We start from the raw sequence: 26,284 nt of genomic DNA on the forward strand, positions 1-26,284 counted from the left end.
TTCGGTCAGTCAGTGTGTCGGGGGGGGGGGGGGGTGCGGCGGCGGCACTCGCTCCGACTGAATGCGGTGGGTGTGACTGCGGCTGCAGTGGGGGACGGGTGGGGTCGGTCAATCGGTCGGTTTCACGGGTGCGGTCGGTCGTGGCTCTTACGGGGGTTGGGCTGCTCAATCAGCCAGTGTTACGGCGTTGGGGGGGGGGGGGGGGAGAGAGGGAACGTTGGTTGGTCTGTCTCCGGTCTTTCCTGCAGCATCTTTGAGGGGGGCGGGGGGGGGGAGAGAAGCTGACTGACGTCATGGCCGGTGGAGTGGGGTGTAGGCCGCGCATGTGCAGAGCTGGTCTCGGTGGGAGAGAGCTTTCAACCGCCATTTGGTTTGTGAGGAGCTGAGTGTGAGGGGGAGAGAGAGAGAGGGAGCAGCTCCAACCGTCCGCCCCGGGAGAAAATTACACACCTGAGGGGGGAGGGGGGGTGGGAGTCTATCACACGACGGTACATACATAAAGCAGTTGTGGCCATGGATAAGAACGAGCTGGTGCAGAAAGCTAAGCTTTCGGAGCAAGCGGAACGCTACGAGGACATGGCGGCCGCGATGAAGGCGGTCACCGAGTGGGGCGAAGAGCTGTCAAACGAGGAGCGGAACCTGCTGTCGGTCGCCTACAAGAACGTGGTGGGAGCCCGCCGCTCGGCCTGGAGGGTCATCTCCAGCATCGAGCAGAAAACCGGCGAGGGCGGCGGCAGCGAGAAGAAGCTGCATATGGTGAAGGAGTACCGGGAGAAGGTGGAGGCTGAGCTCAGGGAGATCTGCAATGATGTCCTGGTGAGGAAAACAAAACGTTTAAAAAAAAAAGAGGGAGGGATGGTGCTCGGGGATTTTTTTTCCCCCCTCACGTTCGCGATCATTCAATTTAATTATCTGGAAATTGGAAACACACACAAAAAAATGCACAGGTGCGAAATACGGTGAGTTTCCCAGTCACTGTCAGAAATCCAACAGGTTTATTTGAAAACACAAGCCTTCGGAGTCTTACTCCTCCTTCAGCCACTGACATATTTATTTCCCCCCCCCCCCCGCCCGAGGACATTGTAAAGCTGGTTAATGAGCACCCTCTTGCTCCAAAGCGTCTCCTCCTCCTCTATCACCATCTCTATCAGACAAGAGTAACCGGTAGAAAATGGAGGAGAGGGCAACCTTTCCTCTGCATTGAGCTGCGGCTATCGGGTGGGGTAGGCAGTTGATAAATGCCGACGTACATCCGAGCAAGCAACGATTCGCTCTGCAATCCTTGTGCTCCCACCGGGAGGCCATAAAATTTAAGATTAATTGGCCTGTTACTGTAATTATCCAGGTGTGGCCATTTTTTTCATTCATTCAGAATGAAACACTAATATTCACAGATGAATGGCCCTTATTTTGCATGTAAACTGGGCTGTCGTCTCTTCTCCCCTCTTCCCCCCACCCCATGAAGCTGCAATCTTTATCGCGTGTGATAGCAGATTCATAAGCGTGGGAATTTTATGAGGACTGATCTTTAGAGGAGATTGCATTAAATTAGCAGTTTTTGCCATCTCCTCATATTAGAGGGGTGGGATCCCCTGCCCGCCTTAGCTTGCAAATGATGCTGTTAACTGTGTCTGATGCTACTGGAATAATAAGTTATGTGAAATTTTTCCTGTAAACACTTCTTCTTTCCTACCACCAGTCCAACGACTGTCGACGCGTATAGGTGACCTGTTCAGGGGTCACTAGCTACCTGCAGCATTGAAGTAGGCTAATGAATTTTAAAAATAAATCATTTCTGTGGGGAACTGAATAGTAATAGCTGAAGCACCCTCCAAATGGCCCAAGATAAGGGATTTCCAGTGACACATTTATTTGAGGTAGCTGTATACACAAAATAATTGTACATTGATTTTCCTACTAAGCTGGCATGTACCTCTTTGGCTCATTAATGTATTGTTTAAATAGCCAAGATAATTTATGAGAAAATTTCAGCCATGAGTTAAGTTTTATTTGATTCTGTATTCTGAGACTTCAAGCAACTGACTGCCTTATGTATGTGCGTTTGCACCATGTTAAGGTTTACTCTGCATTAAACATGAGAAACTTCTATTAAGCTATCTGGTCTAAAGATCAAATACTTGAATTTCTCATTTACTATATTTGTAGCATGCAAGACTTTTGTATTTCAATATTTCTTGGGAAAGATGCCATATGCAAGATTTTGGACATTAAAGGGCTATCTGTTCAAAACATTTTAAAGTAAATTTCAATAATTAACACCAGTTAATTGCAGCAGGGACAAAAACTTGTGCTGACGTTATGTTTTGGCTTAGATCCAATTTGGAAGGGCAGGGCAGTAGGGAATCTGGCCAATGACGCTGTTGGAAGTCTTTGTTAATCTAGGAATATTGAAGATGTGTAAAGATGCAACAGGACAGAAGTGATGAGAGGTAAACTCCAGAGATTAGGGATTTTAAAGAAGAAGAGTCTGCTGTTGGTAAAGTGGACCGAGTGGATAAACTATATGGAACAATATTGCGTGAAAAAATGTGCAGAAAAGAATTGCTCGAGTGAAATGGCGGTCGTTCCTTCTGTATACACTAAAATGTATGCTGCAGATAAATTGCTTTAGCAACGAGTAAGGTGCTCGAGGAGGCCAAGACCTAGTTTTATTGTTGCTATGTTTGTAATCTAGAGACCCAGATAAAATTCTGGCAGTGTGGGTTTAAATGGCAGATGATGGAGTTTGAAATGAATAAATTAAAACTTTTTTTAAATTCAGATGTTTATGTTGATTTTGGCAATCGTTTAGATTGAACAAGACAAATTTTAATGACAATGTCCTTTTTCGGGAAGGAAATTAACTGGCTTACTTGTGACTCCAGATCTGTAGTAAAATGGTTGCCTTTCAACTACCCCCGAAATTGCTCGGCAAGCCATTCAATTATATCAACTACTAAAATGCCTTTTTAAAAGAAAAAGGATACCAGATGGACCAACAGGCATTGTTTAAAGCTACTGGAAATTACCACAGCAAAGGCATCCCTGTTTACCTTGAAGTAGCATTTGAGGGCAAATTCCAGAATTCCATAGAATTGGTACAGTATAGAAACATGTCATTCGGTCCAACAAGTCCACACCAACCCTCCAAAGAGCATCCCACCCAGACCCGCTCCCCTACTCTATCCCTGTAACCCTGCATTTCCTGTGGCTAAATCACCTAATCTACACAACCCTGGATACTATAGGCAATTTAGCATGGGCAGTCCACCTAACTTGCACATCTTTGGACTGGATGAGGATACCGGAACAAACTCATGCAGGCACACGGAGAATGTGTAAACTTGACACTGACAGTCATCCAAGATGTTGTGTGACAGCTTTGCTAACCACTAAGCCACCGTGTCGCAGTTTAGTCAAACTTACGGAATTGTATCGTACAATGTCCCAAACAACATCTTTACCATCCCTGGAATGTCTTATCCCATTGGCAGAGGAGGCAACAAAATGGTGTACAGTCAAGAGGGAATTTGCCCGAGGTGTTCCAAACATTGACTCTGAACCTCATGAGGTCTCATGGCAAATGGAGGAATTACTGAGGATGGTAAGGGCAAATAATGTACTCTGGGTGGGGAACTTAAATGTCCATTGTAGCATAGTGTAGCACAGACGTACCTAAAAAAATTTAGGTGTCAACCATAGAACAGTACTACTTGAATGCCAAACAGCATGAGCAGCTAGTAATAGAACTAAGCGAGTCAACAACCAACTGTTTGTTCTAAGCTCTGCAGTCTTGCCATATTGAACTGTGTATGGTGGTAGATAAATAAACCACTCACTGGTAGACAAGCTCTGCAAAATATCCCCATCCTCAATAATAGTGGAGCCCAACACATCACTGAATAAAAAACAACTGAAAAATTTGCAACAATCTGCAGCCAGAAGGGCTGAATGGAAGATCCATTTTGTCTTTCTCCAGAGGCCCCCAGCTTCATTCATGCCAGTTTTGAGAAAAGCTATTTTACTCCATGTTATATCAAGAAATGGCTGGAGTCACTGGATACTGGAAAGACTTTGGGCCCTGACAACATTCTAGCCATATTACGGAAAACTTGTGCTTCAGAACTTGCTTTGCTTTCAACCAAGTTGTCCTGGTATTTTCACAAAGCTGACATCTACCAGACAGTGTGACAAATTGCCCAAATATTTCCTGCATGCACAAAGTGTGACAAATTGAAACTGACCAGTTACTACCCCATCAGTTTACTCTTGATCATCAGTCAGATTATGGAAGTTGTCACCAACAGCACTATCAAGTAGCACTTTCTTTGTAATAGCTTGCTCACTGATGCTAGGTTTGGATTCCATAATTGGCTCCTGACCTTATTACAACCTTAGTTAAAACTTGATAGAGGTGAATTCCAGAGGTGAGGTATGAGTGACAATGGTTGACGTCAGGGCCACATAAATTCTTTGAAATTTGTGTCACAGGTAGACACGGTGGTTAAGAAGGTGTTTAGCACACTTGCCTTCATTGCTCAGACTGTTGAGTACAGGAGTAGGCAAGTCATGTTGAGATAAGATTAGATTCCCTACAGTGTGGAAACAGGCCCTTTGGCCCAACAAGTCTACACCATCCCTTGAAGCATCCCACACACCCCGAACACTACGGACAATTTAACATGGCCGATCCACTAGCCTGCACATCTTTGGACTGTGGGAGGAAACCGGAGCACCCAGAGGAAACCCACGCGGACACGGGGAGAATGTGCAATCTCCGCACAGACGGTTGCCCGAGGCTGGGATCGAACCTGGGTCCCTGGTGCTGTGAGGCTGCAGTGCTAACCGTTAAGTGACCATGCCGCAGGATGTTGTTGAGGCCTCCTCTGGAGTTCTGCATACAGTTCTAGTTCTCTATAATAGGAAGGAAATCAAACCGGAGAGGGTTCAAAAAAATGTTTCCACGATGTTGCTGGGAATGGATGGTTTTAGATATAAAAATAGAGTGGCAAGGCTGGGATCTTTTGCCACAGGAGCATAGGAGATTGAGGGAAGCCTTTATTGAGGTGTATAAAGTCATGAGGGCCATAGATATGGTGTATAACAAGGATCTTTTCCCCAGGGTTGGGAATTGAAAACAAGGGGGTATATTTTCAAGATGAGAGGAGAAAGATTTGAAAAGAATAAGAGAGGCAACTTTTTTTTGCACAGTGTTAGTGTGTGGAATGAACTGCCAGAGAGAGTGGTGGATATGGATACAGGTACAGTTACAGTGTTTAAAAGACATCTGGATGGGTGCCTGAATAACAAGTCTTTGGAGGTATATGGGCCAAGTGCAGGCAGGTGGGACTAATTAAGTTTGGGGATATTGATTGCAGGGACTGGCCTTGACCAAAGGGTCTGTTTCCATCCTGTACGACTCTATTTGACAATGTGTGGCATCAAGGACCACTAGGAAAACTGGAGTTTATGGGAATTTTGGAGCAGCTGTCCACTGACTGGAATCATACCTGACAGAAAGGAAGGTTGAGTTTCTCAGGGTAAATATGTTCAAATCAACCTGTCCAGAAATGTTATTACACAAATTTGGAGCAGATGGAACTTGAACCTGGGTCTTCTAACTCAGCTATGTATATTACCACCGCACCACAAGAGCTGTTTGAGTTCCCTAGCATAGTCTTCTAGGCTCAAACATCTTCAGCTGCTTCTTCAGTGACTTTCTCTCCATTGTAGATGCCAGAGCACTCCACCCAAATGTAGAAAAACCTGGAGAGGTTACAGGTTTTAGCTAACAAGTAGCAAGTAACATTTGAGCCACATATTGACTGTCTCCAGCAGAGCAAATGTAATCTTTGCCCCTTGAAATTCAACGGTTACCATGACAGAATCTGCACTATCAACATCCTGATGTTGCCATTAACCAGAAGTTGAACTGGACTAGCCTTATAAGTACTGTGGCTACAAGAACAAGTCAGAGACTCAGCATGTTAGACAATACACAGTAGGTGTAGGAGTATGCCATTTGGCCCTTCGAGCCAGCGCCACCATTCATTATGATCATCCTGTTCCTGCCTTATCCCCATAACCCTTGATTCCACTATCTTTAAGAGCTCCATCTATCTCTTTCTTGAAACTATCCAGAGACTTGGCCTCCACTGCCTTCTGGGGAAGAGCATTCCATGTTGCAGTAAATAACTCACCACCTGACTCTCCAAAGCCTGTCAATCATCCACAAGGCATGAGTCAGGAATGCGATGGAGTAGAGATGTAGAGTGGTAGAGTTTTACAGCACAGAAACAGACGCTTCAGTTTAACTCATCCGTGTTGACGAGATATCCTAAATTAATCTGTCTCCATTTGCTAGCATTTGGCCCATATCTGAAACTTCCTAATCACTTACCCGTCAATATGCCTTTTAAATGTTGCCGTTGTACCAGCCTCCACCATTCTGTGGTAGCTCATTCTATACACGCGCCACTCTCTGTGTGAAAAGGTTGCCCCTTAGGTCCCTTTAAATCTTTTCCCTCTCACCTTAAACCTATACCCTCTAGTTTTGGACTCCCCTACCCTGGGAAAAACACTTTGGCTCATCACTCTATCCATGCCCCTCATGATTTTCTAAATCTATCCCTCACTTGCCAGGATAAGTGCAGCCGCAATAACACTCAAGGACTATGTTCCCTGTAATTTTTGCTGCCACTGTGCAGGCCTCCAAAGTTCTGGTTTATGGCACTGGAAATGAATTTGTAGGCACACTAATTGGTGTGTATGGAACCTCTGAGCAGGCTTTGCAATTTCAAGGGAACGTTGCTCAAGAAGCTCAAGACCATCTCGGACAAAGCACCCAGTGACAATGTGTACCACCTACAAGATGCACTGCAGAAATTTGCAAAATGTTTCTTAGACAGCATCTTCCAAGCCCAATATCTAGAAGGACAATGGAATGGGAGTACCAAAATGTGCAGTTTCCTCCAAGTCTCTCACTATCCTGACTTGGAAATATATCACTCTTCCTTTGGTGTTGCTGGGTCAAATTCCTGGATCACCTCCTAAAGAGAGTTGTGGGTTTAGTTAAATCAAATGAACTGCAGAAGTTGCATAAGGCAACCTACCAGCACATTTACAAGTGCAAGTAGAGATGGGCAATGAATGCTAGCCTAGCCTGTGACACCTTCATCCCATGAATGAATAAAGAAAAGTGACCTCAGGCCTTAGGAAGTTGGTAATCCCTAGCATCAAATTATTGATTGTACTTTCATTTAAAACCAACTCAACATTTACGTCCTTCACGTAAAAACTTGTTACATCATTTAATCGTTCAGTGTAGCTTTGAAATATTGGGTATGATGATCAAGAAGAAATTTACTCACTTGGAATCTGCCCAAATACTGTACTTGGATACTCAGCAGGTCTGATTATTTTGCTAGCCTGGAGAGATGACCCTTGAATGTGAAACTTCACATTTCTGCCGGGTTGCAGTTTTATAAATCTCCATTACTTCTCTCAGGTGTACCTTGTGTGATCCTAGACAGTGTCTGTTGACAAGTTTGATGATTGTGCGGCATTGTAGTCATCTGAGATCTTCTCACCCAACACATATTCTGTCAAATTTTCTGAGAGGAAATGGTTGATGATGAATAGAAGTGAACGTTTTGGCCGCCCCTTCTTTCTCAGCCTGAACAATTGAGGTCAATTGTGGCTACCTGCTGCTGTCTAGGAAGGATTTGGTTGGCTGTATGGAAACTAAGCATTAAATCTGGTACTTGTCAATTTTCTAGCAGATTGTAGACTTATTGCTTATCACTGGATGTTGATTTATTGATTTAAGTCTGAATATAATGCTTAAAGAAGAAAGGATGAAACTGGCATTCTCATATGGATGAATTTGACATGGAAGATATCTACAAATAATATAAACTTCAAAAAGTTGTTTAGTTCCCTTGTTGAATTCTTTCTCTTTGAAGTGTATTTTATTCTTGGTCAAGGGTTAGGTAAATAACCCACTCTGTTTTCTTCAGTGCTTCTTTGTATTTACTCGTATCTTCAGGAGAGATCTAAAATCAATTGGTTTTTAATCTTTATCTCAAAATTGTTAAATTGGAAGAACTAATATTTGCATGTCCCTGCCACAGTATAAGACTCCATATTTGAATTGTTTGCTTCTTTCTAGCTTTCAGGAATTATAGATCAATGTTAAATAGTTAACAATGCTTCTTTGATCTTGTACTCCATTGTGTTAGTTTTGAACATTTCAGAATACTTAATAAGGCCTTAATCATTTTTGTTAAGAGATGCTTGAGTCTTCATTTTTATTACTATTGAGCTGGTAAGTTACGGAATAATGTGCCTGTTGGCGGCTACAGTTGTTGGGGCTGGTGTGGGGTCTGTGTATTCTGCAGGAAACCACCTGCATTATAGACCATATACCTATAAATTACAGTTGTGCTGCTACATATAACCGACTGTTTGGAATGACTACAATGGCAAATATTGTTGTCAAATGTCTTCACTCTTTATTGTCAGCTTTTGGACTAGTTATTACCAAATAAATGAACTTTCCTCCTGCGAGAAATTTAAAAGAAGTCAAATTTCGTTTTTGGGCAGAAAGAAGTCCTAGTCATTCACATTCTCATGCCATCCCAAAATCAGTCAGAAGCACTGAATTGCTTTTTGGTTTTTAGTCACATGTAAGTAGACACTGCGGCCAATTTGTACACAGCAAGGTTGCACAAAGGTACAAAGGACCTGTTCATCTGTTTTTGTTTTTACATTGTGTGGTATTAATGGTAAGCTGTGCTCCTGTTCATTGTTTCATAAAGATCGTTTAGTTTCACCTGAGAAGACAGACTGCACATGAACGCTTCATTTGAAAGATGGCTCCTCTGAAAGTGCAGCATTCTCTCTACTGCACTGCAGTGTCAGTGTAGATCATATGCTGAAGTACTGAATGGAGTGCTTGATCCTATGACTTTGACTTTGAGAGTATTACCTCCTAACCAAGGTTAAGTTTTCCTTTCATATAACATATAAAATATTTTAAAATAGCATCTTCAGCATCGGGCAGTACTTTTAAAACACTTGCATTATTTTTGCATTTAATTATCAAATGCCTGTGATTTTTAGCTTTTACTGCTGATTGTCGCTGATCTTGAAATAAGGCAAAGAAGTAATGAGAATATTCCATTTAACAATCACTGCTGTTCTATCTTTAAGCAAAGTGAATATTCTCAAGACTATTAGCAGCAGTACACAGTTCAACATTTTAAAACATTCAATTAATACAAATAAAACAGAAAACAAACAATTAAAAAAAATCCGGCGCTCAATTAAAAGTGAATTGATCTCCTAATATTCAAATTTAATGGAGTAGAGTTTCGTTTAATGGTTCACTTTTTCCCTGTCATGTAATATATTTTAACAATGAATTTTGCCAGAACCCAGAGAAGAAAGCTGCGAGCATTAAGATGAAAACTATTTCAAATCTGGTAATTTCCATATTGTTAAAAGTTCAGTCTGTAACACGCTGTGAGAGTAACTGAATTGTTTGGATCATAGCTGTGCATTCTGTCTTCCATTTTTTAAAATCAACTATGTAGAAAGCTGTAATTTAAAATGAGCTGAGTGCAGATCAGGAAAATTGAGATCCAGTTCTGCCATACCGATAACACCTGGCTAATATTTTTCAGAATTAACTACAAAATGATCACATGCAGGTTTTTCCATACCCAAACACACACAATCAACTTATAGATAACACACTGTGGAGCATCAATGGAGCACAGCAGACCATTGGAGGAGCAGGAAAGTTGATGTTTTGGGTCGGGACCCTTCTTCAGAAATGGGGGGGAGGGGACGGAGCTCTGAAATAAATAGAGAGAGAGGAGGGGTGGGGCTGGAGAATTTAGGTGGGATGGTGATAGGTGAGTGCAGGTCAGCAGTAGTGGGGATTAGTCAGTGAGGTAGGAGGAGAGGATAAGTGGGAGAGAAAATGGACAGTTTGTGTCAGGTCAAGGAGGCGAGGATGAGAGGGAGAGTTGGTCATGGAATGAGGCCAGCGGTGGGGAGATTTTGAAACTGGTAAAGTTTCACAATGAGACCATTGGGCTATAGGCTCCCAAGGTGGAATATGAGATGCTGCTCCTCCAGTTTCTGGGTAGCGTCATTGTGACACTGGAGGAGGCACAGGATGGACATGTCGCCCAGGGAGTGAGAGTGGAAATGGTTCGCACCTGGAAGGTGTCGTCATTTGTCGTGAACAGAGCAATAGTGCTTTACAAGGCAGTCTCTGAGCCTCCACTTGGTCTCACCAATGTAGAGTAGATCACATTGGGAGCAGCAGATGCAATAGACCACATTGGCAGATGTGCAGGTGAACCTCTTCCTGATGTGAAAGGTTTTTTGGATTCCTTGGATGGAAGTGAGGGGTGAGGTGGGGGCAGGTGTAGCACTTCCTGTGGTTGCAGGGAAAGGTGCTGGGGGTGGTGGAGGTAGTGGGCGTGTGGAGTAGACAAGGGAGTTGCAGAGAGAGCGGGCCCTATGGAAGGCAGATAGGGGTGGGATATATCTATGGTTGTGGGGTCAGATTGCAGGCGGTGGAAGTGGCAGAGAATGATACATTGAATCCGGAGGTTACGGGATGATACGTGAGGACAATAGAGGAAATTTAGGCGTGGCACAGTAGTTCAGTGGTTAGCACTACAGCCTCACAATGGGACCCGGTTTCGATTCCAGCCTCGGGTGTCTCTCTGTGCAGAGGTTACACATTCTCCCCGTGTCTGCATGGGTTTCCTCCAGGTGCTCTGGTTTCCTCCCACAGTCCAAAGATGTGCAGGCTAGGTGGATTGGCCATGAGAAATTGCCCGTAGTGTTCAGGGGTGTGTGGGTTATAGGGGGATGGGTCTGGGTGGGATGTTACAAGGACTGGTGTGGACTTGTTGGGCCAAAGGGCTTGCTTCCACTCTATAGGGATTCTATGAATCTGGAAGTTAGTGGGGTGATATGTGAGGACAAGGGGGAATTCTGTCTTTGTTGTAAACAAAGTAACATTTCCCAGCTGCTGGACATTCCCAAGTAAAGTAGATATTAGTAATTGACTGCACAGCATTCACATTTGCTGTTTGAATCTATACTTTCAATTTTTCTACGCCTATTTGTTTTTTTATTTCTTCCAGAAATGTCGGTATCCCTGACTAAACCAGCATTTGTTACCCATCTCTAATTGCTCTTGTGAATGCCTTCTTGAACTGCTCTAGTCCTTGTGTAGATTCACCTACAGTGCTGTTAGGAAAGGAGTTGGAGGATTTTGCTTAGGTGACAGTGAAGGAATGGTAATTATAGTGAAGATCAGGATGATGTGTGTCTTGGAGCGGATTTTCAGGTGGTGTTGTTTCCATGCATTAATTGTCCTTTAAGGTGCAAGTGGTTTGGAAGGTGATGTCAAAGGTGTTTTGTGTTCCTGTAGCAGTGCATCCAGAATAGAATAGAATAGAATGGCGTTTATTGTCATATATACTCAATGAATATAGTGGAAAGCTTATATGCCACCAATTGCAACACTGACTTAGATACAGAAGTACCTAGTACAGCTTCTTTTGTTACAAGATTTTAAGGAACACAGAAATAGAATGTCCAACATTACAGAAAAGTGATCAGTACTGCAGATCATCCTGGCATTTAGCTTCCACTCCACATGGGGCCCTGGTTCCACACCCTGCTGGTGACATGCCATGCAGGGTGGCCGCTGCAGGAGGCCAGAAGGTCACCACACCACCCTGGGAAGCTCCTATCAGAGGAGGGTGCCGTGTCAACACTTGGAGTTTGCTTGACATACCAGGAGGCCACTGCGGGATTCTGCTGTGCCGGACCGGGAATCGTGACTTGCTGGAAGCTGGGGATCGTTTTTCCTTGCTAAGCATTGAAATTAGTCAGTGCGCTGCCCACCACCCGGAAGTCGAACCTGTGTCACAAGAATGGCAATTTTGCATTATACCACTACAGCAGCGAGCTTGTTTGTGTTGGGCATATGGGACTGAAATCAAGCAAGCTACTTTGTCCTAAATGGCGTTAAGCTGCTTGTGTGTTGTTGGAGTTGCACCCATCAGTGCAATGGAAGGTGTTTCATTATACTCCTGGTGTCTGCCTTGTTGATGGTGGACAATTTTTGAAAAGTCAGAAGGTAAGTTACATGCCTCAATTTCTAGCCTTTGCCCTGCTACAGTTGCAACAGTATTTCTGTGGCTGCTCTAGTTCAGTTTTTGGTACTGTACATAGTTACTTCCAAGGTGTAGGTAGTGGAAGTTTCAGCGCCGATATCACCATTGAATATCAAGGATTGTCAGTGATTCTCTCTTGATGATTATTTTATTCAACTTAAGTGCCAGTCAAGGTCCTTCGCATTTAACTTAAATTGCAAGCTTAAATTGCCCAGATCTTGTGCTGCACATCAACCTGAACCATTTAATTATCCAAAGAGTTGTGAGTAGTACTGAACAATTTGCCATCATCAGTGAAAACCCTGCTTCTGACCTTTTATGGCAGGAGGTAATTGTAAAGCAGTATGAGGTGGTTGGGCCTAGAATCGTCAGGAACTCTTGTAGCGATGTCCACTGACTTAAATGATTGCTATCTAACAACTCCAACCATTTTCCTTTGTCCCCAGTTCCCTTTAACCTTGCCAGAGCTCATTGGCCTCATGTCAAATATTCCCTTGATGTCAAGCACAGCCATTCTGCCCTCCCAGCACACTTCGTGTTTAGATAAGGGCTGGAATGAGGTCTGGAGCTTAGTGAACTTGTTGGAACCCAAACTGCGCATCTTTATTACGTAAGACTAAGTTAGAAAGGCAGGTTTCCGTTCCCAAAGGTCATTGTGAATCATTAGTGTGCCCTTTCAAAAGATTAGCTGATGATCATATATGATTGAAGATGCAATTAAAGATATTGCAATATATTTGTTAAACTTGTTGGAATTGCTGTTAGGTTTATTAGGGTGGATAAAAGAACCCATCTCTCGTCTAACAGTAGGAAAAGAGAGGTTGTGTATTTAAGATGCATTTCTAACTTGAGTTAGCAATCCCATGTCATCTTCCAAAGATGTCAACCAAGCTTATGTTTAAGTTATTACTTTTTCAGTTTTCAGATGCTTTAATAAGGTGCCTTGTGGTATGTCCTTGTCACAAATGCAGTTTCCAGTAGGTAATTCTGTGACCCACATTTCTCTGCTGTTTTTGCTTTTATAAGAATACTGAAAAATCAGCAGTGAAGAAGTAATTATCTGAAGAAATATCCTACGGATATTTTATCCTGTCTGTCCAAATCCCCTTCACCTACACATGATATATTGCACATGGGGAATCGAGACAAAATCTTAAAAGATCGTCCAAAGCAGTTGGTGCAAATATATTCACAATTGAGCAATTTTTAATATATTTTTATAAAGGGCACATTTTTTTATGGAGTAAATGGAACAATGTGGCCTGAATCAGTGTTGATGCTTGCAAGTATTTGTTCAATTGTTTAGATGCCTGATTTGCAGTGCCACCAGCAGAAATTCAATTTCCACATTAGTTGAGGTTACCGTGAAGGTCCTACCTTCTCAACCTTGCCTGTCATCCGGGCTATGATGACCCTCGGGTTAAACTCATCATGAATCATCATTCTGTAATGAGAGAATAGCCTCTGGTACCCTGGGACAATGGTGACTTTACATTTGAGGTCAGAAGTTCATTTGTGGAAAAGAGTGGCCAGTTTCAAGTAATTGCGAACCAAAAGTGTAATGGAGATCAAAAATTGTAAAACAGACCAATACCATGTGAACTATTGAATTAATTTGTTTTCAGTATTCTGTTGTGATCTCTTACTTGTTAAAAAATGTTTCCTTTTTAGGGCTTTGCTATCCTCATCTTTATGCTTTATTTTTGTCCTTTTTTTCCAGGAAACAGTTGTTGGGATATAGGTTCACGGTATATCTAGCCCTTTGGCACCTCACCCAAATGGTTATTTGTGAGAATGAACACTTCATAAATTAATAGAAAAGATCCTTAACCAGTGGAACAATTGTTTTTGTCCCTCAAGTTCACTTTACTGCAGGAATCTGAAACAGAAAATGCTGAAACGCTTAGCAGACCAGGCTGCTGTGAAGAAAGGTGGGGTTAAGTTAATATTTCATGGCTACAAAGTGAGCAAGGGTAAAAGGCCAAAAAGTTGATCAAAGCTTTTCCTTTCTGTACAGATGCCTGGATGCCAATGTGCTTCTGGCTATCAAGTTTTCATTTCAAAATTTTAGCATGTCATTACCTTGCTACTTTTTTCCAAAGGTTTTTTTTATTTGATTATATGATCTGCTTATCTCCAATTGCCCTGTAACTGAGTGGTTTGCTGGCTAATTCTTGGAGCAGTTAAGAGCCACTCACATTGCTTTGGTTCTGGAGTCAAATGTAGACCAGACCATGTAAGGACACCAGATCTCCTTCCCGTAAGGAGATTAGGTGAACCAGATGAGTATTTATGCAATGAATACATGGCCATCATTAGGCCAACCTTTAATTCCAGATTTTCTTAAACTTCGAATTTCACCATCTACCAGATCCCCAGAACAGTCGAACAGAGTTAAAGCTTACAAGCCCAGTGACATTACTACTACACCACTGTCTCCCCATGTTGTTGACTTGGGAATGGGAACCTTGGATGATACTTTCTTTCTGTGCTTTAAGCTTCTACTCCCTCTCTGTAAAAATGGCACATCGGTATTACTTGTACTGTTTAAATAAACTAATTGAGCAGAGGGGAGGAATCAAGCTTGAAACCTTCCTACATGGCTCATTACCTTACTGGGTGATAGATTTGTTCAATAAGTAAGAAAGAATGAAGAAAAATCCTTGGATGTTTTTTATAATACCATGTATATCCTTCCATAATGTGCTTTAGAGCCAATTAATTGCTTTTGAAGTATAACCATTATTATCATGTATCATCTAATCAGTATTTAGATGTTTCCTTGCATTGCTGTAGCCTCCAGGACTATGGGCCAAAAGCTGAAAAGTGGGATTAGTATTGTCAGATCTTTTATTGACTAGTGGGAACATGACAGGCAGAATAGCCACCTCCTGCGCTGTAAATATCTGCAAGTCCATGTGAATAAATGTAGAAGCCAATGTGCATGTAGCAAGGCTAAACAAACAGCAGTGAGATAAATAACCAGTTAAAGTGTTCTGGTGTTGATTGAAAGATAAATGGCAGCTTCCATCCCTGGAGAGCACTACTCTTTGAACATTACTGAGTTTTTAATGTCTATTAGTTTTAATATCTGTTATAAAAAAATCATTGGCATTATTGCAGTTTTGAAAATTAAAATTGCTGATCAACATTTTCATAGACACCACTAGAACCAGTGATGCACACTGACGCTGCTAATTTTTCTTCTTTTTTTTTCCCCTCAACTCTTTGTCAAGACTACAATTTCACTTTGCAATGCAGCACTGACCTAACAGATAGAAGCAATGACTCGGCCGATTTAAGGCAGTCAGTAGATAAGCCATGCAGTCCCAGGTTTGATCTTGAAACTCTTGCTGACTTAGCTACTAGTAATCAGGGCCACAGTGTGAGCAATGCAACTGATCATAATGTTAGCGAGTAGAGAAAAGATCAGGATTTTTGATTCCCATGATTTGAATAATTGTAGGTTTCAGGCTAGTTTAGCCTCTTAACTACTTCTAATAGTAGGTAGTCTATTTGGCTGAAGTATTATGTAAGTTGTTTAGCCTTTATTAGGCAATATCTTAGACAACTCAAACAGTTTCAGTAAGAGGAAGAGAAAGACAGGAACTATCAGGCAGATTCTTCGCTTGCGAAGATCAGTTGGGAAGAGATTCATCAGCAATTTCGTTGGCACAACCGTTGGTGGCTGTAGAGTCCTATCCTGGACCTGCAGATCCTGGGGCAGTGTGGGCAGGGGAATGCTCCGGACAGTGGGGCTTGAGATGAGGGCTCCTTCCTGCGTTTCCATCTGTCCTCTGCAGCTGCTCTCCTCGAACACTCGAACTGCTCCGTCGCCGTCGTAGTTTTCTTCCGCCATGCGTCCCTGTCAGAGACCAGCTTTTGCCATTCCGTTGAGGCGATGCCGGCCTGAGACAGCTGTTGCTTTAGTTGATCCTTGTAGCGCTTGCGCAGTGCACCGCAGTTTCTTTTGCCGTTGCAGAGTTCCCCGAAGAACACTGTCTTGGGTACTCTGGTGTTGTCCATCCGCGATACGTGACCCGACCATCGAAGTTGCTTCAGGAGCAGGGTCGCTTGAATAAATAATAGCATTTGGCTTTAAAAAATTATAATGATGCATAATCCACTTCTTTTGCTTGTTCAGTTACTCAGCCTTACTTCCTAGCCTTACTGAAACACTTGATCAAAAGCAAAGATATTTTAAAACTCTTAAGCATTACGAGATGGAATTCTAAAACAACTGTTTTCAATTGCAATAAGTATAATTCTGTGAATGGAACCCAGTACTGTTCTAATTGAACACCATTGAATTCCATGCAAATTTGACAACCACCAAACCCATTGTCTGGCACCTTGACCTAGTTTCCAAAATGGGGCAATATTAAAACAATTGTGACAACATTAAGGATAGACAAGGTCAGTATCATGAGCAAGTTTAAATTATTTACTGGTCATTTATATCTATGCGCGTTAATACCTAGTTTCAAGATTACCACCTCACTGGGCACCGCTTTCCTGCTGAATCTGCTCTCTAAGGTGGCAACATGGTATCAAGCAAGAACAATAGCTGTACAGCCATTTTTAAGCTTAGCCAATAAGATTGCTGATCCGACAAATAATTGTGTAGCGATTCTTGTGCTGCGCTTGTAGCATCCCTACCTCTGCACTGAGAGACTTGGACAATTCAAAATACTTGAGGAGAAAGCAAAAAGTTGGATGTAGCTATCATCCCTGCTTAGGTAGAATAAATGTGCAAATAGAGAAAAATTTAGGGGCAGCATGGTGGCTCAGTGGTTAGCATGCTGCCTCACAGCACCAGGGACCCAGGTTCGATTCCAGCCTCGGGTCTCTGTCTGAGTGGAGTTTGCACATTCTCCCCCTGTCTGTGTGAGTTTCCTCTTGGTGTTCCGGTTTCCTCCCACAGTCCAAAGATGTGCAGGTCAGGTGGATTGGCCATGCTAAATTGCCCACAGTGTTCAGGGATGTGTGGCTTAGGTGGGTTCGGGGGATGGGTCTGGGTGGGATGCACTGAAGTTTGGTGTGGACTTATTGGGCCAAAGGGCCTGTTTCCACTCTGTAGGGATTCTGTGATTCGAGAGGAAATTCTAGCATGTGGCCATGGTCAGAAGACAAGGTTGTAAAGTATGGAAATGGAACATCCATCTAAACCTTCATGCTAAAACAGGCAAGAAAATTGGTCATTGTAGGCTTCAAAGCTAAACTTGGGTGGTGTACCGGGCTTATGAAGAGAAACAATTCTGCTCTGCAGCAGAAGACCAAGATTTCACTGTCACCGAACAGAAATAAGTGACTGGCATGTCACACTTCAGGTTAAAATTGAACTTTGGCCAAATAATGGATTTACTTTGGCTTGTATTAGGAACTTGGGTGTGATTCCTTGAATTTACACATGTCAACCAGTCGAATGGAGAGAAAATTGTGCCAGTGAGAGAACCAACCATGAAAAGAACAGATTCACAATGCTGGATAACTCACATTCAATTTGCAAAAATGACCCTGAGCTTCCAGTTGTCTGCCACTTCAACACACCACTGTGTTCCCTGGCCAACATCTCTGTCTCAGGCTTGCTGGACCCCCAGTGAAGCTCAGCACAAGCTTGAAGAATATCGTCTTATTTTCCATGGGAACTTAGCAGCCTTTTGGACTCTGTCAAAGATTTTAAGGCTTGAGCATCTTCTCACGTGTCCTTACCCAAACCCCACACAGCAGGACTTGTCATCATGTAGGCTGCTGCCATACACAACCATTGTCAGATACCAATAGTCCCCATATCCCTCCAAACATTTCCTATTCATGTATTTATCCAAACGTCTTTTAAACATTGTACTTGTTACCACATCCACCACTTCCTCAGGAACCATCCTCTGTGTAAAATAAATTTGCCCCTCGTGTCTTTTTTAAATCTCTCTCCTTTCACCTTAAGTATTGCCCCTACCCTTTAAAATGGATATAAAAATTAGCAAAGGGAGGAAGTCATGATTGGAGTAGTTTATATGCTACACAGTCCTATAGCTACACTGTATAAAGCAATAAGTGAGTGCTCATAAAAGGTACTGCAATAGCCGTGGGACTCTTTGATCTTAATTGGACAAATCAAATTGATAAATATAGCCTGCAGGATGAGTTCATAATGTCTTTAGACTAGTTTCTTAGAATACTGTGTTCTGCAACCACAGAGGGAATGAACTGTTCCTGACCTGGAAGTCTGTAATTACAGGGTTAATTAATGACTCCATAGTCAAACATCCGCTTCATAAGAGTGATCATTTCATGATAGAATTTCACACTCTACATTATAAGGGTGTAAAGACAATTTCGGCTAAAATGGAATTGTAAAATAGATTAAAAGAGAAGCTGTTAGAGGAGCAGTGGCAGTCACTTAGGAAGATATTTCAATACACTCAAGAAAGATATTTTCCATTGAGAACCAAAGATGCCAGAAGAAGGATGCACCTTCTGTAGCTAACGAAGAAAATTAAGGATATTTTGAAATTTTAAAAACTGTCGTAACATTTCAGCAAAGACTAGTAGTAGGCCAGAGGATTGAGAAAATGTTAGACACCTGCAAAGGATGACTATAAAAGGAGAACTTGATGTGTGTGAGAGAGAAAACTAGCAAAATATAACAGGATTGTAAAAGCTTTTACAAGTGTGTAAAAAGGAAGAGCATATTGACTGTGAGCATTTGTCTGTTAGAGGATTAGATTGAGAAATTACTCATGGGAAAATATAGAAATGACAAAGACCTTGAACAAGTATTTTGCGTCCTCTTCACAATTGGAGGTGGAAAAATAATCCCAAGAATAGTGAAAAAGCAGAGGTTAAAAGAGAGGAAGGAACTTAAAGTTCTGATTGCGAGAGGGGGAAAAAGTACTAGGGAAAACTAATGGAACTAATACTGACCCAACAAGCTGTATTCTAGCATCTTTACAAAGTGGTTGCAAAGATAAGTGATAATGGGAACTGCAGATGCTGGAGAATCCAAGATAATAAAATGTGAGGCTGGATGAACACAGCAGGCCCAGCAGCATCTCAGGAGCACAAAAGCTGACGTTTTGGGCCTAGACCCTTCATCAGAGAGGGGGTTTGGGTGAGGGTTCTGGAATAAATAGGGACAGAGGGGGAGGCGGACCGAAGATGGAGAGAAAAGAAGATAGGTGGAGAGAGTATAGGTGGGGAGGTAGGGAGGGGATAGGTCAGTCCAGGGAAGACGGACAGGTCAAGGAGGTGGGATGAGGTTAGTAGGTAGGAAATGGAGGTGCGGCTTGGGGTGGGAGGAAGGGATGAGTGAGAGGAAGAACAAGTTAGGGAGGCAGAGACAGGTTGGACTGGTTTTGGGATGCAGTGGGTGGAGGGGAAGATCTGTATTGGTTGTGTGGTGCAGTGGGGGGAGGGGACGAACTGGGCTGGTTTTGAGATGCGGTGGGGAAAGGGGAGATTTTGAAGCTGGCGAAGGCCACATTGATACCATTGGGCTGCAGGGTTCCCAAGCGGAATATTAGTTGCTGTTCCTGCAACCTTCGGGTGGCATCATTGTGGCACTGCAGGAGGCCCATGATGGACATGTCATCTAAAGAATGGGAGGGGGAGTGGAAATGGTTTGTGACTGGGAGGTGCAGTTGTTTATTGCGAACCGAGTGGAGGTGTTCTGCAAAGCGGTGCCCAAGCCTCCGCTTGGTTTACCCAATGTAGAGGAAGCCACACCGGGTACAGTGGATGCAGTATACCACATTGGCAGATGTGCAGGTGAACCTCTGCTTCATATGGAAAGTCATCTTGGGGCCTGGGATAGGGGTGAGGGAGGAGGTGTGGGGGCAAGTGTAGCATTTCCTGCGGTTGCAGGGGATGGTGCCGGGTGTGGTGGGGCTGGAGGGCAGTGTGGAGCGAACAAGGGAGTCACGGAGAGAGTGGTCTCTCCGGAAAGCAGACAAGGGTGGGGATGGAAAAATGTCTTGGGTGGTGGGGTCGGATTGTAGATGGCGGAAGTGTCAGAGGATGATGCGTTGTATCCAGAGGTTGGCAGGGTGGTGTGTGAGAACGAGGGGGATCCTCTTTGGGCGGTTGTGGTGGGGGCGGGGTGTGAGGGATGTGTTGCGGGAAATGCGGGAGACGCGGTCAAGGGTGTTCTCGACCACTGTGGGGAGAAAGTTGCGGTCCTTGAAGAACTTGGACATCTGGGATGTGCGGGAGTGAAATGCCTCATCGTGGGAGCAGATGTGGCGGAGGCGGAGGAATTGGGAATAGGGGATGGAATTTTTGCAGGAGGGTGGGTGGGAGGAGGTGTATTCTAGGTAGCTGTGGGAGTCGGTGGGCTTGAAATGGACATCAGTTACAAGCTGTTTGCCTGAGATGGAGACTGAGAGGTCCAGGAAGGTGAGGGATGTGCTGGAGATGGCCCAGGTGAACTGAAGGTTGGGGTGGAAGGTGTTGGTGAAGCGGATGAAGTGTTTGAGCTCCTCTGGGGAGCAAGAGGCGGCGCCGATACAGTCATCAATGTAACGTAGGAAGAGGTGGGGTTTGGGGCCTGTGTAGGTGCGGAACAGGGACTGTTCCACGTAACCTACAAAGAGGCAGGCATAGCTGGGGCCCATGCGAGTGCCCATGGCCACCCCCTTAGTCCGTAGGAAGTGGGAGGAATCGAAAGAGAAGTTGTTGAGGGTGAGGACGAGTTCGGCTAGGCGGATGAGGGTGTCGGTGGAGGGGGACTGGTCGGGCCTGCGGGACAGGAAGAAGCGGAGGGCCTTGAGGCCACCTGCATGCGGAATACAGGTGTATAGGGACTGGACGTCCATGGTGAAGATGAGGTGTTGGGGGCCAGGGAATTGGAAGTCCTGGAGGAGGTGGAGGGCGTGGGTGGTGTCACGGACGTAGGTGGGGAGTTCCTGGACCAAAGGGGAGAAAATGGAGTCCAGTTCGGTGGGGCAGGTACAGGCTGAGACAATGGGTTGACCAGGGCAGGCAGGTTTGTGGATTTTGGGAATGAGATAGAAACGGGCGGTGCGGGGTTGGGGAACAATGAGGTTGGAGGCTGTGGGTGGGAGGTCCCCTGAGGTGATGAGGTCATGAATGGTGTTGGGGATGATGGTTTGGTGCTTGGGTGTGGGGTCATGATCGAGGGGGCGGTAGGAGGTGGTGTTGGAGAGTTGGCGTTTGGCCTCGGCGATGTAGAGGTCAGTGCGCCATACTACCACTGCGCTGCCCTTGTCTGCGGGTTTGATGGTGAGGTTGGGGTTGGAGCGGAGGGCTGCCCGTTCTGCAGGGGAGAGGTTGGAGTGGGTGAGAGGGGTGGAGATGTTGAGGCGGTTAATGTCTCGACGGCAGTTAGAGCTGAAGAGGTCGAGGGAAGGTAGGAGGCCTGGGGGTGGTGTCCAGGAGGAGGACTTGTGTTGGTAGCGGCGAAGGGGTCACTGGAGGGAGGGTTAAGTTCCCGGTTGAAGAAGTAGGCGTGGAGGTGAAGGCGGCAGAAAAACTGTTCCATGCATCCCAAAACCAGCCCAGTTCGTCCCCTCCCCTACTGCACCACACAACCAGCCCAGCTCTTCCCCTCCACCCACTGCATCCCAAAACCAGTCCAACCTGTCTCTGCCTCCCTAACCTGTTCTTCCTCTCACCCATCCCTTCCTCCCACCCCAAGCCGCACCTCCATTTCCTACCTGCTAAACTCATCCCACCACCTTGACCTGTCCATCTTCCCTGGACTGACCTATCCCCTCCCTACCTCCCCACCTATACTCTCTCTCCACCTATCTTCTTTTCGCTCCATCTTCGGTCCGCCTCCCCCTCTCTCCCTATTTATTCCAGAATCCTCACCCAATCCCCCCCCTCTGATGAAGGGTCTAGGCCTGAAACGTCAGCTTTTGTGCTCCTGAGATGCTGCTGGGCCTGCTGTGTTCGTCCAGCCTCACATTTTATTATCTTGCAAAGATAATTGGACGCGTTAGTTGTGCTCTTCCAAAGTTCCCAAGATTCTGGAAAGGTCTGTTCTTTCCAAAAGGCTGAGAAGTATCAGTATTCCTGAAAGGAAGGAGGCAGAAAGCAAGGTCCAGTTAGCCTAACACCTTGGAAATCTGCTGGAATCTATTAGAAAGAGTGAGATATTTAAAAACAATTGCATGATCAAGCAGAACCAGAATTGTTTTTGGAAAGGGAAATTGTTTGACAAATTTATTCGAGTTCTTTGAGGATGTCACAGGCAGGGGTGGGTAAAGGGGTAGCAGTAGATACAATGAGTTTGAATTTCCAAAAGTAATTCAGTGATGTGCTACATAAAAGATAGGCGTTCAGTTTTGTGGGTGGTATGTTGGCGCACAGATGATTAGTCAATTAATAGGATGTAGATCATTTTCGGGCTGGGAAATTGTAAGTGAGCTGTTAGTAAGTGTCACATTGATTAGTGCTTTGGCATCAACTATTTATGATCTGTATTAATGACGGGGCTGATTGTGGTTAAATTTGCTGACAATACCGAGATAGGTAGGAAAGGAATTTCAGGTGAACACACAAAATCTGCAAAGGATGTGGGCAAAGGACGTTGTCAGACTGAGTATATTGTGGGAAAATGTGAGATTGTCACTTAGAGGAAGAATAGGAAAACAAAATATTTAGTAAATGGAGAGAGACTGTAGAATGCTGCAACAGAGAATGATCTGGATGAATGTACATGACTCACAATGTCAGTAGAACTTTGTAGAGCAAATAAATTGACAAATGAATCCATTGCTTTGTGTTATTTGTATAGATGATTTGGATGTGAATGTAGGAGGTATGGTTAGCAGATGACACCAAAATTGGTGGTGTGGTGGACAGCGAAGAAAGTTTCCTCAGATTTCTATGGACATAGGAATGGCAAATGGAGTTTAATTTAGATAAATGTGAGGTGCTGCACTTCGGGAAGGCACATCAGGGCAGGACTTATACACTTAATGGTAAGGTCCTGTGCTGTTGCTGAACAATGAGACCTTGGAGTGCAGGTTCATAGTTTCTTGAAAGTGGAGTCACAGGTAGATAGGATAGTGAAGAATGCATTTGGTATGCTTGCCTAATTTGGTCAGTGCATTGTGTATAGGATTGGGAGATCATGTTGCAGCTGTACAGTACATTGGTTAATACAGTGTGGAGCTGGAGGAAGACAGCAGGTCAGGCAACATCAGACGAGCAGGAAAGTCGACATTTTGGGTTTACGACACTTTTGGAAGACTTTCTTCTCAATTCTGGTCTCCCTGCTATTGGAAAGATGTTATGAAAGTTGAAAGGGTTCAGAAAAGATTCACAAAGATGTTGCCAGGGTTGGAGGGTTTGAGCTACAGGGAGAGGCTGAATAGGCTGGAGCTATTTTCCCAGGAGCATCGTGAGCTGATGGGTGACCTTATAGAGGTTTATAAAATCATATGGGGCATGGATAGGCTGAATAGCCCAGGTCTCTTCCCCAGGGTGGGGGAGTCCACAACTGGAGGCCATAGGTTTAAGGTGAGAGGGGAAACATTTAAAAGGGACTTAAGGGGCAACATTTTGTGTGGTGCATGTATGAAATGAGCTGCCAGAGAATGTGTTGGAGGTTGATACAATTACAACATATAAAAGGCATCTGGACGGATATATGAATAGGAAGGGTTTCGAGGGATATGGGCCAAATGCTTACAAATGGGTATCAATTTATTTAGGCATGCTGTACAGCTCTATGACTTTATGACCAATATCACAACGATTCCTATATCACCAAAATCAGAGAGATTCACAAAATATCCACAATCAGAGAAATTCCCATTTTCTGTTTTGATACCAATACCAAACACATTATGATATTTCAAATAATGCATCTCTTCCATCATGGCTATTTAGATTAGGACCTAGGGGTTCTTTGAAATTTACGTCACAAGTAGTCAGAGTGACTAAAAAGGTGCTTAGCATACTTGCCTTTATTGCCCAGACCTTTGAGCATAGGAGCTGGGATATCATGATGAGGTTGTATAGGATGTTCGTGAGGGCTCTTCTGGTGTACTGTGTACAATTCTGGTCAGTCTGTTATAGGAAAGATATTGTTGGCTGGAGAGGGTTCAGGAAAGGTTTACCAGGATGTTACCAGGAATGGAGGGTTTGAATTATAAGGAAAGACTGGATAGGCTGGGACATTTTTCACTGGAGCATAGGAGGTTGAAGGGTGATCTGATAGAGGGTCATAGATAGGGTGAATGGTAGGTGTCTTTCCCTAGGGTGGGGGATTTCAGTACTAGGGGATTTTTTAAGATTAGAGGAAAAGGTTTAAAAATGATATGAGGGGCAACATTTTTTACACAGAGTGGTTTGTATGTGGAATGAACTTCCAGAGGAAGTGATGGATGCAGTTACAATATTTAGTAGATATTTAGGTAAGTACATGAACAGGCAAAGTTTGTAAGGAAGAGTCCTCAGTCCTGAGGAAGGGTCACCGGGTCCGAAACGTTAATTCTGATTTTTTCTTGACAGATGCGACCAGACCTGCTGAGCTTTCCCAGCAACTTCTGTTTTTGTTCCTGATTTACAGTATCTGCAGTTCTTTCGGTTTTTATAAGGTTTGTAGGGATGTGGGCCAAGGAGTGGGTAGGTGGGACTAGTTTACTTTGGGATTTTGGTCAGCATGGACTAGTTGGACTGAAGGGTCGGTTTCCATGCTGTATGATACTATATTGCCAAGTATTGGTCTTTATTGCAAGGTGGATGGGGTGTTAAAAGTAATTAAACCTTGCTGTAACTATACAATGTATCGGTGAGATTATTTGTAGATGATTGTGTTCAATCTGGGTGGTTATCGTTGACCAGAAACTGGAATATTTATAAATATAAATAATGTGATTACAAGAGCAGATCAGAGTCTGGGAGTCTTGCACTGGCTAACTTAGGTCCTAATTCCACAAAGCCTGTCCACCATCCACTAGGCATGAGTCAGGACTTTGATGGATTTTTCTATACTTGCTTGGATGAGTGCAGCTCCAATAACACTCAAAGTTTGAGACCATCCAAGACAGAGCAGCTGGCTGATTTGGCACCACATCCTCAAATAGGCATTCCCCTCCATCACCAACACACTGTTGACCAAGTCTCCTTCCAAACACACTGTGACTATCATCCAGAAAGACCAGGACAGCAGACAGTTTGCATTAAGAAATTTAACATCATACCTCATTAAAATAACTATAAATATTTATCTTGTGAGGTCATCTGTTTTCTTTATAAGAAAAAATGCTGCATGTTTGGGAGACATGTTGTAGGAAATAATTATATAAAAAAGAGTGCAATGTTAGTGGTGGGTTTGCATTTGTCGCTTGCAGATCGCTCTGGAAAGCTAAGCAAGAGAAACTGTTGGGGGGGGAGGAGTTTGCAATCACATGATGGGAAGACACATGGTTCTTACTAGACCATAGGGCTGCTCTCTCATTAGAGAGACTGACGATCAATGACTGTTTAATCTGAAAGTCATTATGCTTTCAGTGAGAGGAGAGGTTGAAAAGAGAATGCTTCATGGTAATCTCAGCTGGTGTGGGAATTGAACTTGCACTGAAGGTGTCAGTCTGCATCATGAACTGCTATGCAGCCAACTGAGCTAAATCAACCCATGTTGTAAGTTACTTTTAAATGCCTTGAGCTAGATATTTTTACTGAAAAAGACAGGTACGTATTGTTGGAGCTTTTCCTCTTGCACCTACCAGGATGGTTCACAAGAAATACCAAAGCAAAGGGAAAGTAATGTTTAGTCAAGGCATTTCTCTGCGAAATGAACCAATCAGAGCCTTGTTTAAATTTTTAAAAAGCTAGGCAGTTAACTCAGTCATCATTATCTAGTACATTTCTTCATGGCAACACCAGTCACAGTCCACTTGCCAATCAATCAACACTCTGCTGTTCTAGTATAAATTATGTTTTCTTTTTACTTTGGTAGTCCTTGTGAATTATTCTGATGAGTACAAGACACAAAGTTTGAACAAAATGTTTATTTTCCAGCAATTCTCAAGTCTGTTTTATCAAAACACCTGTAGATATTCTCCCCTTTATTTGTTCTTAACCATATTGGTATTCAT

At 43.6% G+C, this 26,284-nt stretch overlaps 1 protein-coding gene across 1 annotated transcript in view; it reads left to right on the forward strand.

Moving 5' to 3' along the window:
* Positions 1-307: 307 nt before the first annotated feature.
* LOC125465515 (14-3-3 protein beta/alpha-1-like) overlaps positions 308-26,284 on the forward strand; it is a 31,816-nt gene continuing 5,839 nt past the window's right edge. The window contains exon 1 of the mRNA XM_059654344.1: positions 308-816. Coding sequence (XP_059510327.1) covers positions 514-816 — 303 coding nt within the window. The 5' untranslated portion in view covers positions 308-513. The remainder of the gene's footprint in view (positions 817-26,284) is intronic.

Source organism: Stegostoma tigrinum, chromosome 24, assembly GCF_030684315.1.
Source record: "Stegostoma tigrinum isolate sSteTig4 chromosome 24, sSteTig4.hap1, whole genome shotgun sequence".
Taxonomy (NCBI): Eukaryota; Metazoa; Chordata; class Chondrichthyes; order Orectolobiformes; family Stegostomatidae; genus Stegostoma; species Stegostoma tigrinum.